Source organism: Neolamprologus multifasciatus, chromosome 11 (genome assembly GCF_963576455.1).
Source record: "Neolamprologus multifasciatus chromosome 11, fNeoMul1.2, whole genome shotgun sequence".
NCBI classification, from domain to species: domain Eukaryota; kingdom Metazoa; phylum Chordata; class Actinopteri; order Cichliformes; family Cichlidae; genus Neolamprologus; species Neolamprologus multifasciatus.
This window is the reverse complement of record NC_140449.1, coordinates 17,822,942-17,838,856: the sequence shown is the minus strand read 5'-3', so window position 1 is coordinate 17,838,856 and position 15,915 is coordinate 17,822,942. Positions and strand designations below refer to the sequence as shown.

The following is a 15,915-nucleotide window of genomic DNA, read 5'->3' as shown; positions in this document are numbered from 1 at the left end:
GAGTTCAACGTGTGCTTTGTCTGTCCTCCTGTAGGCCCTGTGCCATGGTGGTGCCAGACACTGAACTCATTTGTGAGATCATGCTCGTGGCAGAAGGCTTCCGTGATGCTAAGCTTTTAGCCAAGAAGTTCATCACTCTGTACACTCTCTGCAAGGAACTGCTCTCCAAGCAGGTATGAGTAAGACACTTAGTAGCTCTGTAACATTTCACATTGTTGAATTAGAACAGAGGACACCAGTAATAAATCTTTCTAGATTTGCCTCAGGAGCACAGCAAAGCACTAGGAGTTTGTTTGGATTTATGGTTAGTGTAAACGTGGGAATGCACATTTTCATTTTCTTTTGTCATTTTTGTTTATCAGGACCACTATGATTGGGGTTTGCGTGCTGTCAAGTCTGTTCTGGTTCTGGCAGGGGCATTGAGAAGAAGAGACAAAACAAGAGTAGAGGATCAGGTGAACTGATATGTGCATTTTATCTCATATTTTATCTAATATCTCACGCTGATATTTGATCTCATACTCATTTTAATACCTAGGTGTTGATGCGTGCACTGCGGGACTTCAACATGTCTAAAATTGTGACAGAGGATGTGCCTATCTTCATGGGACTGCTGGGAGACCTGTTCCCAGACATGGAAGTAGAACGAGAAAGAGACCTAGAATTTGAAAAGGCCATTCGAAAGACTACACTTGATCTTCGGCTGCAGCCAGAGGAGACATTTATCCTCAAGGTTTGAGATGAATCTGTTCATACCTACTCTAAAAAAGGATTAAAGAACCCTCTTTTAAGCACCTTTATTTACTTTTTGTTAGGTGGTGCAGCTGGAGGAGCTCATGGCTGTACGTCACTCTGTCTTTGTTGTTGGAAATGCAGGGACTGGAAAAAGTCAGGTTAGATTTTTTTTCTGTGTCACTTGCTGTCTAAATAAATGTTCAGCTGAATTTGTAACATAAATATGAATGGTAAAGTGCTGGTATTTTTATTAACAGATATTGAGAGTTCTCCATAAAACTTATGCAAACCTGAAAAGGAAGCCTGTATGGAATGATCTCAACCCAAAAGCAATAGACAGAAATGAGCTGTTTGGCTTCATCCATCCTGCAACTCGAGAATGGAAAGATGGTAAAAAAAAAAAGAAAAAAGTGCATTAAAAACAAGATAGCAAAACCTCAACAAAAAGACCAAATCTCACTCTCGTTCTATGCACCCCAAATTCCTGTTTGCTAGGTTTGCTTTCATCACTGATGCGAGAGCAGGCAAACATCTCCCACAGTGGGCCTAAGTGGATTGTGTTGGATGGAGACATTGATCCGATGTGGATTGAATCACTCAACACAGTGATGGATGATAACAAGGTACCTCCCTCCTTTTCACTCATACACTATTGTAGACACATAGCAACCAATGTGGTATAGATAGAAAAAGATGTTTCTCTCCCCTTCCTTCAGCAATCAGCTCCTGAAGTGTGAGTACTTGGAGGTTCTTTTCCACAGCAATGAATCATGTCATACTTGATGAGATATGGGGGTGTTTTCTTATCATTTGGGTAGAGTCTTGTCCATCATATTGGCCATTCAGATGTCGTAGTATTAATGTTTCACAATGTCTCTCAGGTACTGACTCTAGCCAGTAATGAACGTGTGGCACTTACTTCATCTATGAGACTGATTTTTGAAATCAGTCACCTAAGAATGGCGACTCCTGCCACTGTGTCCAGAGCAGGTATCCTCTATGTTAACCAGCAGGACCTGGGCTGGAACCCGTGAGTTACACAGACTTCAAATTAATCACATAGTATCTAATATCGGATACCTTTTCTGTGGCAATTTTGTGTAATCTTCTGGATTTGGGTTGCTGCTCAGGTACGTTGCCAGCTGGATTGACCAAAGAAAACGGCAGACTGAAAGAGCCCATCTCACCATACTGTTTGAGAAATACGTTCCACGTTGTCTAGAGCAGATGAAAAACACTTTCAAGACAATCACTTCCATTCCAGAGATCTCTATGGTGCAGGTGCATATGACACAGAAACATGCGCAATGCATTTATTTCTTCCCTTGTATACCTCTACTGGCAGAAAACTGAAATATAATAAGCCTTTCTTTTCATTCAGACACTCTGCACTTTGCTCGACTGCCTTCTGACACCAGAAAATGTTCCTTCTGAATCCCCTCGTGAAATCTATGAAACCTATTTCACCTTTTCCTGCATCTGGGCTTTCGGTGGGGCCTTGTATCAAGATCAGGTATTCATATAGTTTAATTTAGGTAAATTTTACATCATGCTGTGTACATTATAGTAGCTGTAAAGATAAGCTTTGACATGACAGTGACATACTCTTTAGAAGTCTCTTATTCTGTGATATTTCAAACAGAAATATATTTTTTTCACAGAACTAAACATCAAGTGCAGTTAGACAGTACTTTTGGTTGGCTTACTTAGTTATAGGATTATTTTTATTTACTTTTTATAGCACTATTATTGTAAAATAAAATAATTCATTAAAAATGTCAGGTAAACAGGACAGTTTTTTCAAGAATAAGCTTAACAAATTTTGACTGATTGTAGATGGCCGTCTAAATGACATGATGTGAATTAATCCATAACATTGTATGCTTCATTGCTTCATAAGCTCTGTGATTATCGAGCGGAGTTCAGTCAGTGGTTGACCAAAGAGATGAAGACTGTAAAACTGCCAGCACAGGGAACAGTGTTCGACTATTACCTTGACCATCAAACCAGGCGGTTTTTGCCTTGGAGTGACACCGTGCCACCCTTTGACATGGACACTTGTACACCATTACAGGTAAGAGCATACGTATAAGCTGCTAGAACTCAGAGTAGATCCCTCAAGAGAGAAAGGGAAACTTTTCAAAGTGGTTTCATAAATAATTACCTTTACAATCAAAAGAAGCAACCTCCTTACAGCAAAATAACCAAAAATGAACAATGCAGTCATATTAAAAATGTATGTATGCCTCAGTGAACATAATAAGAGAGGGTAAAGTCACATCCTGAGGTTATGGCAGGGGTGCTAGAATGGATGATAGGCTTGCCACTGTGTCTGATTACCATCCAGTACTCCCTATACCAGACTGTGTGGGGGTGAAGGCATGAGCAACAAGGCTTGAGCTATCACCCACGCTCTTTTGTCTTTCTTTATACTCCTGTGTACAGCTGTGAATGCTCCAAAGGCTCTTGCTGAGCCATAATTAGTAGGGTTTTGTTCTGAGCAAATGATGCTATTATGACAGAATGGTTGTGGCGTTCAGGGGAAATACAAGAAATTATAAATCACGCACAATTCACTGAACACATGTCTGTCAATAAATCACACTCAAAGAAAGCCATAATAAGCATGTGTGTTTCTGTTCTGTGTCTTCCTGCTGTTTCTATGATTGCAGGCTGTTCTTGTACACACAGCAGAGACCGTGCGTCTTCACTACTTCATGGACTTGTTGCTAGAGAGGAGACAGCCAGTGATGCTTGTGGGGAATGCCGGAGTGGGAAAGACTGCACTCGTCAGGAACAAGTTAGACTGTCTGCCAGAAAGTTACATGACCACAAAAGTACCTTTGAACTACTACACCTCCTCCCTCATGTTGCAGGGTGAGCTGCGTTTTTGATTGTCATGTGGAACAGAGTAGCACATGCAATGAACTGTAGCACCACCTACTGGCAATGACTGTTAATGTCCGTGCACAACTCACGCACTGCTTTATTTATTTATTTTATTTATATCTTTCAAAACTGCACTGTTGTACATAAGTGTGACTTTATATTTTTCCCTAGAATGTCCTCTATCTTTCTTAACTCTAAATTCTTATTTACACCAAGTTGAGAGAGAAGCAGTATTTCGATTATCCTGTGTGTCCAATACATGTAGTGAATTGCCCGTAAAAATCTTTGATCTTTAAAAATCTTAATTGAATTTGGTTCAGTCAATGTTTGTATTGCTGTTCATTTGTTTATTTCTGTTGCAGCGATCTTAGAGCGACCATTAGAGAAAAGAGCAGGCAGAAGCTACTCCCCTGTAGGCAACAGAAGGCTGATCTACTTTATAGATGACATGAACATGCCAGCTATGGATAATTATGGCACAGTGCAGCCTCACACACTTATACGCCAACATCTGGATTATGGGCATTGGTAAGACGACTCTGCACACACCAAGCCAAAACAAGTCAAGTGAGAGATTCTGTATAGTTTCTCTAAGGAGCACAGACAGACATAGCATAACAGCATAGGCAAGAATAAAAAAAAAAAAACATGCAAACAATATGAACAAACAGTACCTGTTTTTCAGCTGTAATTTTAAATCTCGTGACAGTATTTTATTATTATTTTTTTTTGATTAGCCATTGAAACCTTCTTCAATTTCCTTCTCTCTGCAGTTATGACAGACAGAAACTGACCCTGAAAGAAATACATAATACCCAATATGTTGCCTGTATGAATCCAACTGCTGGGACTTTCATTATCAACCCCAGATTACAGGTATGATAGCAGGTAAAACTGTTGTATATACCAACATAATCTATTTTTCAAAAAATATAGTTATGCAGAGCAGTGCTGATGGTTTGAGTTGTAGTTTAAATTAATCTAAATTAAAGTGGATGTGCAATAATGCACAAATCCTGCATTATCATGCTTTCCTCATTGCTTTCTAAGCTCCAGAAACTGTTTTGAACCTAATCTTAAATCTCCTGAGACCCTACATGCTCATATGGGGACATTACATCTGCACCTTTTACTTTATTCTGACCTACAGTGTTTTATATTTGTTACTTACTTTTATACTTTGTTAAGCAATGGCAATTTTATGTCTTATTCTGTAAAATTAGCCCATTGTCACCACATTACAAACTTTAAAAAAAGTATGTAACAAAGTTTGTTTGTTTACTCAAATAAGAGCTCGATTTCAACAGTGCTTTATATTGTGAAGACATTATGGGGGTTCTATTTTATTGGTGTGGGACTTCATACCACTACCTAATACATACTACTGCTACTACAAAGAAAACACAATATGTGTCAAGAATGATTGCTACTTCTACATTCATACATTTGTCACAGTATTTGGTGTTTAACAGAGCCCATTTCTAAGCAAGATGTTATCTATACACATATATACTAAACATATTTTGCAATTTTTGTGTGCCTTTGCTCTCTACAGAGGCATTTCTCTGTGTTTGCAGTGAACTTTCCTTCATGTGATGCTCAGAGATCGATCTTCAGTCAGATCCTGTGTAGTCATCTGAAGCAGCAGCTCTTCAGTCCCCTTGTTCAGAGTAGTGCTGCAGCTGTCATTCAGGCAGCCATAACTCTTCACCACAAGATGGTTCATAACTTTCTGCCCACAGCCATCAAGTTTCACTACACGTTTAATCTTCGAGATCTGTCAAATGTCTTTCAGGTATTGCCCATAGTAAACACTTATACAACTTGACTTGTGTATTAAAAGTAAAATATTAATATGATATGTGAAATTAAGGGCATCCTCTTCTCTGGACCTGAGAATGTGAAAGACAGCGCTGACCTGGCACAGTTGTGGCTCCACGAGTCCTGCAGAGTATACTCAGACAGACTGGTAGATCTAAAGGACCTGCAGCTTTTTCAGAAGTTCCAGTTGGAGACTATGCAAGAATGTTTTGAGGTGCAAAGCAGCTTTTGATAAACAGAATAAACTGCTGCTTTTCATCATCACATAAAAACTTTACCCATTATTATTACTATGCCTGTTTCCTGTTTTCTTCTAGGGACTGGAGAATATAAAGGTGAAAAAGCAGCCACTCCTTTATTGCCACTTTGCCCAGATGGGTGAGAAACCCTCCTATGCCCCTGTAACAGACTGGTCTGCACTCAGCACCATCCTCACAGATGCCCTGGAAAGCTACAATGAGATTCATCCAGCCATGAACCTAGTGTTGTTTGAAGATGCCATGCAACATGTGTAAGCGGAGCTGGTTTATGTTATGGTTTAATAAATATTATAGTTATAATAAAACTATGTCATACTGGAAAAATAATATGATGTAAATATAATTAGAACTATAACGAAGAGATGTGTTATTGCCAGCTGCCACATCAGTCGTATCTTGGAAACTCCAAGAGGTCATGGCTTACTGGTCGGAGTCGGGGGCAGTGGGAAGCAAAGCCTGACTCGTCTGGCTGCCTACCTATCCTCTGTGGAAGTCTTCCAAATTATTCTGAGTAAAGGTTACACAGTCCAGGACTTCAAGGTAAATACTGATCTTGGTGACAGATTAGAGCCAAGAACATGAACCACTGTTTGACTTTCACAGGTTATGAAAACGTAGAGGAAAAAAACGTTATTTGAATCAAGGTGCCTTTAAAGAATCCCCAGATGAGCTTTCTTTCTCGCCGAATGCAGCATATTGATATAATTCAGTTTTGCTCAGATCCTCCAGTGATGCATAAAATAATTGTCAGATACTATTAAAAGACACTGGGCAATATTTTAATACATTATTGATGAGGCAAGCCTAACAATTTATCATTTAAAAGCCTCTTAAAAAATCAAAGTGTTAATCATGGGATTTTAGATATCCAATTGATGAATTTATTGAACAGTTTGATCTTCATGCCACTCAATATGAATATTATCCATTCATGGCCTGTGTGGTTTTTGTGTAGATGGATTTGGCCGGTTTGTTCCTGAAGGCTGGAGTGCAGAACAAGCGTGTGGCTTTGCTCCTGAGTGACGCACAAATATCCGATGACCGGTTTCTGGTCATTATTAATGACTTTCTGGCATCAGGTCAGACCCAAACTCCAAATTAATTTACACTGTGTTGTTTCATCTGTTCACCTGACTCATATACCTGTTCGGTATATGTAGCATTTTTTCTTTATGATTGTGAATTACTAAACATCAAATGCATTCAGCCTCTAAGATTGTTCTCTGTGAATATCCATCATTAGCATTTGCTAGTCTGTAATAATGACTGTGTTTTGCTGTACAGGGGAAGTTCCTGAGGTTTTCAGTGAGGAGGAGATTGAAAGTATTGTGTCTGGGGTGAGAGCTGACGTGCAAGGCCTTGGTCTCCTGGACAACAGGGAAAACTGTTGGAAATTTTTCACAGATCGAGTGGGACTACAGCTCAAGGTTTAGTCTTTCAGATTTTGTATGTTTTTTTTAAATCCACCAATGCATTTAAATTTAACATGTTCTGTTAGAGTTTTATTGGTAATCTGTCTTCTACAACAACTACCCCCTGATCCTTTAAAAGGTTCCAGTTATGCACTGAAGGCTGACATTAAAAAGTGAGATTATTAGCTCTGGATGAATTCAGGGCTGAAAATACACTGCATGAATTGAGTGCCCGGATCCCAAAGAACATCTGGAATAACCTCTCTCTTTTCTCATTTCAATTTTATAAGAAGCTCTTAAAAAGTAAGAATCGAAATGTTTCATCTTTGCCCTATCTTCGTCCCCAAAACACCCGGATCCCAATCTGGATCAGGATTGACTCCAAAAGTTAATCACCTCCAGGCTGGGTCAAATCCTACTACTGGTAAATTTATCATGCAAATCCATTCATAACTTTTAGAGAAATCCTGCTACCAAACAAACAAACTAAAATAAAGAGAAATTCTTACACATACATTAGATTTGAGCTGGGGAAATTAAAAGCACAGCTGCTGTTTAATATTACTAAATATGTTTAACAAGCTGAATTAACCAAGCCTGACAAAGTGGGGGGGTTAAAAGGAAGGAAATTCTTTTCTCAGTCACTACACATGTATGCCATCCAGCTAGTGTTTGCGCCAGGGCCTCTGGTAGCGTCACCGTCTGCTCCAGCCAACTGGGAATGTAGCTCCTGTCTATGTGCCAAGGTGTTGAAAGTGGGGGCCCAGGCTGCTGCCAGTTATGACTTTCCCTTTGGAGATGCATCATTTTGATGTCTGTGACCTGTGTTGATTTTCCTATGTGTACTCTTTGATGAAGTGTGTTTCTACCAATCTTTTAGTGCACATGGTAGACTTTCTCTCTTTGCTTTCTTCTTTGCAGGTAGTCCTGTGTTTCTCTCCTGTGGGCAGTGTTCTGCAGGTTAGGGCTCGTCACTTTCCAGCCCTCATCAACTCCACAATCATCGACTGGTTTTATTCTTGGACCCCTGAAGCTCTGCAGTCAGTCAGCTACAGGTTCATCCAAGAAGTTGAAGGCATTGAGGTCAGGCTTTCGAACCCAAGAACAATATCTCATAATCTCTTATAACTTAACATTCATATTCTGTACAACACAACATGTGCCAAATTACTAAAAAAACAATATCAGTAGATATTTATGCAGGTGGTACTGTATCTTGCCTAGGTTTGTCATGTACCCTGATATTCGGGACTCAGTTGGACTTTAATGAACACCTTGTAATTATTGCTGTGCAGCTGGATTAAGTTTTCCATGGATCCTTCATCATTAGTTCTCTTCTGAGGTTCTGACAAATTGCCGAACACATGCCTGGGGACTCTCAGTGAGTGCAGCATATCATTGTTTTCCATCATGGCAGTGGAACGATCACAACCCAGACTCATTTATGTTAATGAGAGAAGAGTGATTAAGCACATAACGACCCTCTAAGGTGGCACAGCTGTCACAACCAGGAAGCGTCATCACATATGTGAACATGTGCCAGACCATTACTTTCCACTCTTGAGTGTTGTGCATGTTCATGTGCAGGCGTGTCTTGTTGTAATAGTAGCTGTAGTGCTCAGAAGTTGTGTGATGATGATGACGATGATGATGATGATTAGGGGATGTTGCAGTTGTAGTAGATTAGTGCACAAGGGTGGAGGTAGGACTAAAGTTCTCCTGTAACCAAAATATATGTATGAGAGCTTAAATAGTATAATCAAATCAAAGCAAATGAAAAGTATATCTTTATTGGTGCAGAGGAGAAGAAACCAAAAACAATGTGAAACTGTACATGTAAAGTAATTTATTAAACCATTGTTAATGATTGTTTATCTTCTTAAAGAGGCAGGACTGCAAGAAATGAAATGATCATTCATTTAAAGTTAGAAATGCACAACCTGCTAATAGTTGTTACACAAGGCCAATCAGAGAGTTTCTGTCGCATCTCAACAGAGCACAGCACACTTTGTCAAGTGCATTGTGTCAGATCTTAATTAATAATGATTTTTTCCCTGTGGCTCTGTGATCATTAACAATGGCTTTTTGTGAGTTATGGTCAGGTTTGATCCTTGTATTCTCTGATCATTTGTTTTTGCTTTAATTGATCACTAACTGTGTGATTAATACAGGCTGTGTGTCATTGTGCGCCGTATAATGAATACCAAGTCAGGATGTAGTATTACGGTCACAGTAGATGGTGTTTATAAAGTTGGAGGCCACCAGATATAATGTAAGCAGTGTGCATGTTTTACAAGCTTGCACGTCAGTGGTCTAAACACATTATTTTCACAGAGGTTTCAAAGCATAATCATTTCTGCTAGCTGCACCTAAATTTCAGATTGAGTAAGTCAGGGCCGGCCAAGTAAGATGGCAAAACTTGTAGATGAATTCAAAATTTATGAAGATAATATTTCAGTTCCCATCAGGCCTGGGATGTTAAACTCCACTCAATCCAGCTCACCCTGTTCGCCCCTCTCCCCCCTTGTCTGCTTATTTTTACAGCCTGCCGTCCAGGAATCCATCAGTCTTTTCATGGCCTATGTTCACACTAGTGTCAACCAGGCAAGTGAAAAATACCAGCGCAATGAGAAGAGGTACAATTACACCACCCCCAAGAGCTTTCTCCAGCAAATCACCCTGTACAGAAACCTTCTGGAGAAAAGCCGGGCTCAGCTTCAGCACAAGATGAACCGACTCGACAGCGGCCTTCAGAAACTCCAAACCACTGCTGCTCAGGTAAATCTTTAATCTGCACTGTAGGCAACTGATTTCTGGGCAAGAGATGTTAGGCTAAGGTAAACAACAGACATTAGTACTTCCTTTTTTATGCTTTTCTATGACATTAAGTATTTCACATATTGAAGTATTGTGAGTATGTTTCTTTCTTATATATACAGGTTGAAGATCTAAAAGCTAAACTTGCATCCCAAGATGCTGAACTGACCCTTAAAAATGAGAACATCGAAGCTCTGATTGCTAAGATTGGACAGCAAACTGAGAGGGTGAGCAGCAAGAGAGAGGCTGCAGATGTTGAAGCACAAAAGGTGACTAGTCCTGTCACATATTATATAACACACATTCTTTGGCATTGCACTCTACATACCACATTGTTAAATAGACGTGTGGAATCCAATTTGTTATGGTTGCTTTTGTGCAGGTTGCTGTGATCCAGGCAGAAATTGCGGTCAAACAGAAGGAGTGTGAAAACGACCTATCCAAGGCAGAGCCGTTACTGGCAGCCGCCACAGCAGCACTAAACACCCTCAACAAGGTACTAGATTTTATCAGACTAGACAGAATTACGTAAAATTTGCAGTCTTTCATAATATATGATGTTATATAATATTCTTTCAGGTGAATCTTACTGAGCTGAAGGCCTTTCCAAACCCCCCGGCAGCAGTAATCAACGTAGCAGCAGCTGTGATGGTCCTGCTGGCCCCCCGTGGTCGAGTGCCTAAGGATCGGAGCTGGAAGGCAGCACGGGCCTTCATGGGCAAGGTTAAGCCATCATCATGTCAATTGCATCTGCCTGATTAATGTCAATCTAATTTGTGAGTGGGCCTTGACCCTGGCCCTGCCCAACTCCAGTGTTCACATTACAGCTGGATGGCTCTATGAATATGCTCACTCACTGGTGGAGCAAGTGTGCAAACCTCCCTCCTCTGCTTCTTGCTTCTGTTAATACAAGTGTGACTGGAAAACGTTTGGTTTTAATTGCATTTGATTAATTATTTTAGATGCCAGCTTCGGGTATCACTTTTAAAAATTTTCACCACAGGACTTAATCCTAAGAATTGTTGATAAGAGGAATCAAATATAACCCTCATTTTGTGGGACCTTCTCTTTTGTAAGCAAAGAATTAAGTTGTTTGAAGTGGTTATGATTTGCAACATGCTCTATATGTGTTCCATTTTCAGCCTTCATCAAATGCTGTCTCATTTGTTTTGGTTTTTGTGTGTCAGGTGGATGATTTCCTGCAGGCCTTGATGTCGTATGATAAGGAGCACATCCCTGAGTCATGCCTGACTGTGGTGAAACAACAATATCTGAGAAACCCAGACTTTCACCCTGATCTAGTTTGGACCAAATCTACAGCTGCAGCTGGTCTTTGTGCCTGGACCATTAATATTGTGAGATACTACGAGGTCAGCCATTGCATTCAAATAAACTCTAAGGCAGTTTCTTATGTTTCCTATGAGAAATCTTATTCTTCATTTTAAAGTTTTTTTTTCACACATGCTGTATTTATTTTTTATTTATTTTGCAGATCTATTGTGAGGTGATTCCAAAAAGGCATGCCTTGTCACAAGCTAATGCAGAGCTAGAAACAGCAACAGCCAAACTGTTGGCACTTCAAAAGAAGTTGGCAGTGAGTACAATGTTATTCTTACCTAAGTCACTCAGTCTAAATGCTGCATTTTCTTTATCGTTTTTAATTTGCATGGCTTCCTTCCTTTTGTTTCTATAGGATCTTGATGCCAGCCTCCAGAGCATAACAGCTCAGTATGAAATGGCTACAGCTGAGAAAATCAGTTGTCAGGAGGAGGTGATGCGTACCACCCAGACCATAGAGCTGGCCAACCGACTAGTCAAGGGCTTAATGGTAAACAAGGGGAGATAGAGGAGTTTGGTCGTGTCATTGGGGCTGACCTGGCATACAGTTAACTGTCAATTTGCTGGAGATATGCATGGAGAGGTGCTGGTAATAGAATTGCATCAGTAATCTGGACTGGAAGTTGTTATGTCCTGGCAGGATGGCCTGACAGTTGTGTGAGCAGATCAGGCAAAGGGAGATTTTACAGCCCAGCCCAGCAGCATACCGGGGACTTGTGAGACAGGTAGAGAGGGCTGGACCACTGAAAACGCATGGCTGAACTGGGCAACTGGCTGGCTGAGCAGTTTCCAAATTGAGGAGTGAAGAGAAATGGCAAGAGGTCTACACTAACACTACCCTGTGTCTGTGTGGTAGATGTGTGAGCACTTCTGAGCTTGTCCAAAGAGTAAAAAATTATTTCTTCAGAAGTTTTTTTTAATTATTTGAAAAAGTGCAGATGGGAAATTATGGAATGTGAATATGTGGAGAATATAAATGTCGATAGCTGCATATTTATGTAGCTGGTTTAATATAATATTCAACTTTGCTGCATTCCTTTGCATGTCTTTTTTTGTCAGCCAAATCTTTATCTTTATGGATGCTAATATGAAATAAAATATGGTCATTTCAGTGGCCATTTTGCAAGTTCGACTTCCTTATTCCAGAAAATAAATGCGGTTTGCATGGAACAGCTTGGCTTTTAAGCATATCAAGATAAATGTTTTGTCTTTATGGCATTGACCTGGAAGCAATAGTGTACAGACTAATAAATCAGGCCGTCTATATTTAATCATTAACTTACCTCAAAGCCTCAACAGCTGTTGGAAATTAACAATGTCTCACCCCAGACTGAGTGATATTACAGGCAATCCATAATACATTAGAGTAAAATTATAGTGATTTTTAACTGTCTGAGAATTTATTATGTGACATATTCTAGATCCACAGCCCCTTGTAAGAAAATGCCATGCGTGATTTATTGTTGTAGGCTGTCACAGTCACAGTATTGAAGGTTTAAATGAATGCTAAATTGATGCCGAGTGAATCTACAGCCAAACACCCAGAGTTATTGTAAGGGAATTGCAGTTGTATGCTTTACTGCTTACATCTTCTTAGTTTGCATGATAAATGTGAGCAGTGGGAAGCTGCCTAGGGTGCACATAATTCAGAAGCACAGATTGTTTACTTCTTGATGTAAATGGTCATGAGATGGACTGCTCTCTTTGGTATTTTGTGTGTATTTTTTAAAGATGATATTGAAGCTTGCTGTTTGTGTCTTATAGTCAGAGAAGGAGCGCTGGTCCCTGAAAATTGTCCAGTTTGAAAAGCAAAAGAAAACCCTGTGTGGTGATGTGCTCCTCACATCAGCATTTGTCTCCTACATGGGTTACTTTACCAGCCAGTATCGTGTGGAGCTTTTTAACAACAAGTGGATTCCTTTCCTTAGATCTCTGAAGGTAAGCAACATACTTTCACTACCATCCTTCTTTCTCTGAGTCTGAACTGGAGTGCACAGCCACCAGTGCTTGAACCAAAATGACATCATTCCTGTGTTTCTGTTCCAGGTCTCTGTACCCCTGACAGACGGCCTGGATCCAGTCCTCATGCTTACAGATGATGCCACCGTGGCTGCTTGGCATAACCAGGGTCTGCCAAATGATAGGATGTCTATTGAGAACGCAGCCATCCTGACCACCAGTGAGCGTTGGCCACTCATCATCGACCCACAGCAGCAGGGCATCAAGTGGATCAGAAATCAGCTAGCGTCAGAGCTGAGGGTGGTGCAGCTTGGACAGAAAGGGTGAGAAGCGGTAAATTATTGTCAGTTTTGCTGTCACAGTATGATTGTATTACTCGTGCCAGTGAGTGCTTGTGAAACTTAAAAATTTGCAGCTCCAGTCATGTTTCTTTTTCTTGTTTTTTTCTTTCTATACAGTTGTTTAGATGTGATTGAACAAGCTCTTGTCTTTGGGGAAACTGTCGTGATAGAGAACCTGCCAGAAAAGGTAGACCCAGTTCTGGAGCCTCTACTAAGCAGGAAAACTATTAAACGAGGAAGGTTGGTACTAAAACATGAACAGTACACGTTTAAGCATTTTTTAGCTTGCAAAGATCATAAAAAAAAAAACACTACTGCCCTGTTATGTAGCATTGGTGTTGTTGCACGCCAAATAATGCTTTAAATCAATATGCGGTTTTTGCATCACCGTTCCTTCATAAGTCGATATACCCACAACTTGTCCCAATGCATCTGTCGTGTGAGACAATAGAAGCACATTTGCCAGATGGTTGAATCTCACTGAGCTTTGAAGCATCAGTAAGACATGTCTGAATGCATTATTATTGCCTGCTCTTTAGATTATAAATGAATTTTGCGGCACATCGTCTGAATCCCTGAGGCCAACGTATTGATTGGCCCCTCAACACTGGTGATGGATGTATATTTGTGCGTTCATATTCTTTAGGTGCAATGAATATTGAACAGCTTAGCCTAAGCGTAAAGGCTGAATTCGGCACAGTCATGGTTATGTAAAAAGACTCCTGTCTCCTACAGAAAAATGGCATCTAACACAATAAATTCACAAGTCGTCCATCATCATGAAAGACTCAAGTCAGCTTCAGTAACTTAACTAAACACTGTATCTGTAGGTGGTTTGCTTGTATTTGTCTCCATAATGTACCTTTAGAGCAATTATGGACTAATTTATACATTTACACTACATTTGGATTTCTTTTAACCAGAGTGGGGTCATATTTGTGAATTATATCATTAAGTTTGTCAAATAGTGCTGCTATTTAAATTTATTTAATGAAAATGAAAAATTAATATCATATAAAGAAAATCTATATAATAGTGTCCTAAACAATCCAGTGTCTTTATAGTCATGGTTAGAGTTACTTTCAAGTCTCTCTTGGCAGTCTTGCCTTTCAGTTACTGCAGTATTTTATTGCAATCTCAGCTTATCTACATTTTCTACATTATGGTTGACTAAAGTGAGGTAAGCACCATTTGGTACTATAACAACTCTCACACACAAACAGGACTCACATCCAACAATAAATCCACTAAGTTAGACCCTCGATTCCAGCCCAACTGGTGGTGTTGGCAGATGGCTGCCCCCTCCGTGAACCTGGTTCTGAATCTGATTCAGATTCAGAATACTTTATTAATCCCTAAGGAAATTATGTGGGTTCTGCAGGAGGTATCTTCCTGTTAAAGGGGAGTTTTTCTTTTCCACTGTTGCCAAAGTGCTAGCTCATAAGGGTTTTTGTGATTGTTGCAGTTTTCTCTGTTTTCTTTGTATTCTTGTAGGGTCACTGCCTACATTACAATATAAAGCATCCTGAGGCAACTGATGTTGTGATTTGGTGCTATATAAATAAAACTGAATTGAATATAATAAGTATAATAGGTATTGCTTTATTGTGTGTGAAGCACTGGAGACAAGTGAACTGTTTAGTTCTTAATTCAATTACTGATTTGTTGTCTGGTCTTGCTGCTCCTTACTCTCTGCATTCTAGCAGTCTTGGCTTAGTCAAGATTTTCCTTGATAAACAGATGTGCTTTATTGGCTGTCGTGTGAATCTGTTTTAAGCATACAAAGCAAGAAATGTATATTTCACTGAAATTTGTGTTTTGTTTTGTTTGTTTTTGTTAAACATTTGGATGTTTATATCTTTGGCTTGGTGTTGTTATAGTCCTTAGTTTGAAAGTGATGGATCTAGCTTCCAGGTCTAACAAGTGAGCTAGTGTTGGAGTTTTTTCTAAGGGCCGGCAGCAAGTGAACTTCTGGTTGGAAAAGAAGAAAATATCCACTTGTATAAAATTACCCTCTGGTTCCTTTGGTCTGTAACCTCAGTAAACACCTTCCTGATGAATTTACGAGCTGAATGTGACACAACATCAAGTAAATTTGGTAAATTATGGTCCCCATTAGAGTCAAAGAGGAGGATAAAGCAGGATATTATAATAGGTCGCTACAATATGTGTGTGCACTATGTTCAGTTTCTCATTTAGTTCCACCTCTCCTCTCCGTCTTGTGTAGTTTCAGAAAATCAATATGCAGAGAGCAAAAATGTCAAGTCCGAGGCTTTACAATCGGAGTTTACTAACTTGTGTGTGTCATCAAAGTGGTTACATCCATTTTTAAATATAGAATTT

General features: G+C 39.7%; 1 protein-coding gene across 2 annotated transcripts in view; it reads left to right on the top strand.

The window, feature by feature from the left end:
- LOC146508132 (dynein axonemal heavy chain 11) overlaps positions 1-15,915 on the top strand; it is a 43,645-nt gene that overhangs the window by 18,260 nt on the left and 9,470 nt on the right. The window contains exons 36-65 of one of the 2 annotated variants that reach the window (XM_085177555.1): positions 35-173; positions 363-455; positions 539-733; positions 816-893; positions 993-1,125; positions 1,231-1,362; positions 1,621-1,765; positions 1,866-2,016; positions 2,117-2,248; positions 2,636-2,809; positions 3,408-3,612; positions 3,987-4,152; positions 4,398-4,500; positions 5,180-5,419; positions 5,498-5,659; positions 5,763-5,956; positions 6,083-6,245; positions 6,661-6,784; positions 6,990-7,132; positions 8,039-8,200; positions 9,662-9,895; positions 10,057-10,203; positions 10,317-10,430; positions 10,514-10,657; positions 11,122-11,304; positions 11,427-11,528; positions 11,628-11,762; positions 13,037-13,210; positions 13,319-13,554; positions 13,690-13,812. In XM_085177555.1, the coding sequence (XP_085033681.1) occupies positions 35-173; positions 363-455; positions 539-733; positions 816-893; positions 993-1,125; positions 1,231-1,362; positions 1,621-1,765; positions 1,866-2,016; positions 2,117-2,248; positions 2,636-2,809; positions 3,408-3,612; positions 3,987-4,152; positions 4,398-4,500; positions 5,180-5,419; positions 5,498-5,659; positions 5,763-5,956; positions 6,083-6,245; positions 6,661-6,784; positions 6,990-7,132; positions 8,039-8,200; positions 9,662-9,895; positions 10,057-10,203; positions 10,317-10,430; positions 10,514-10,657; positions 11,122-11,304; positions 11,427-11,528; positions 11,628-11,762; positions 13,037-13,210; positions 13,319-13,554; positions 13,690-13,812 (4,626 nt within the window). The other variant, XM_085177556.1, reaches the window with a different exon arrangement.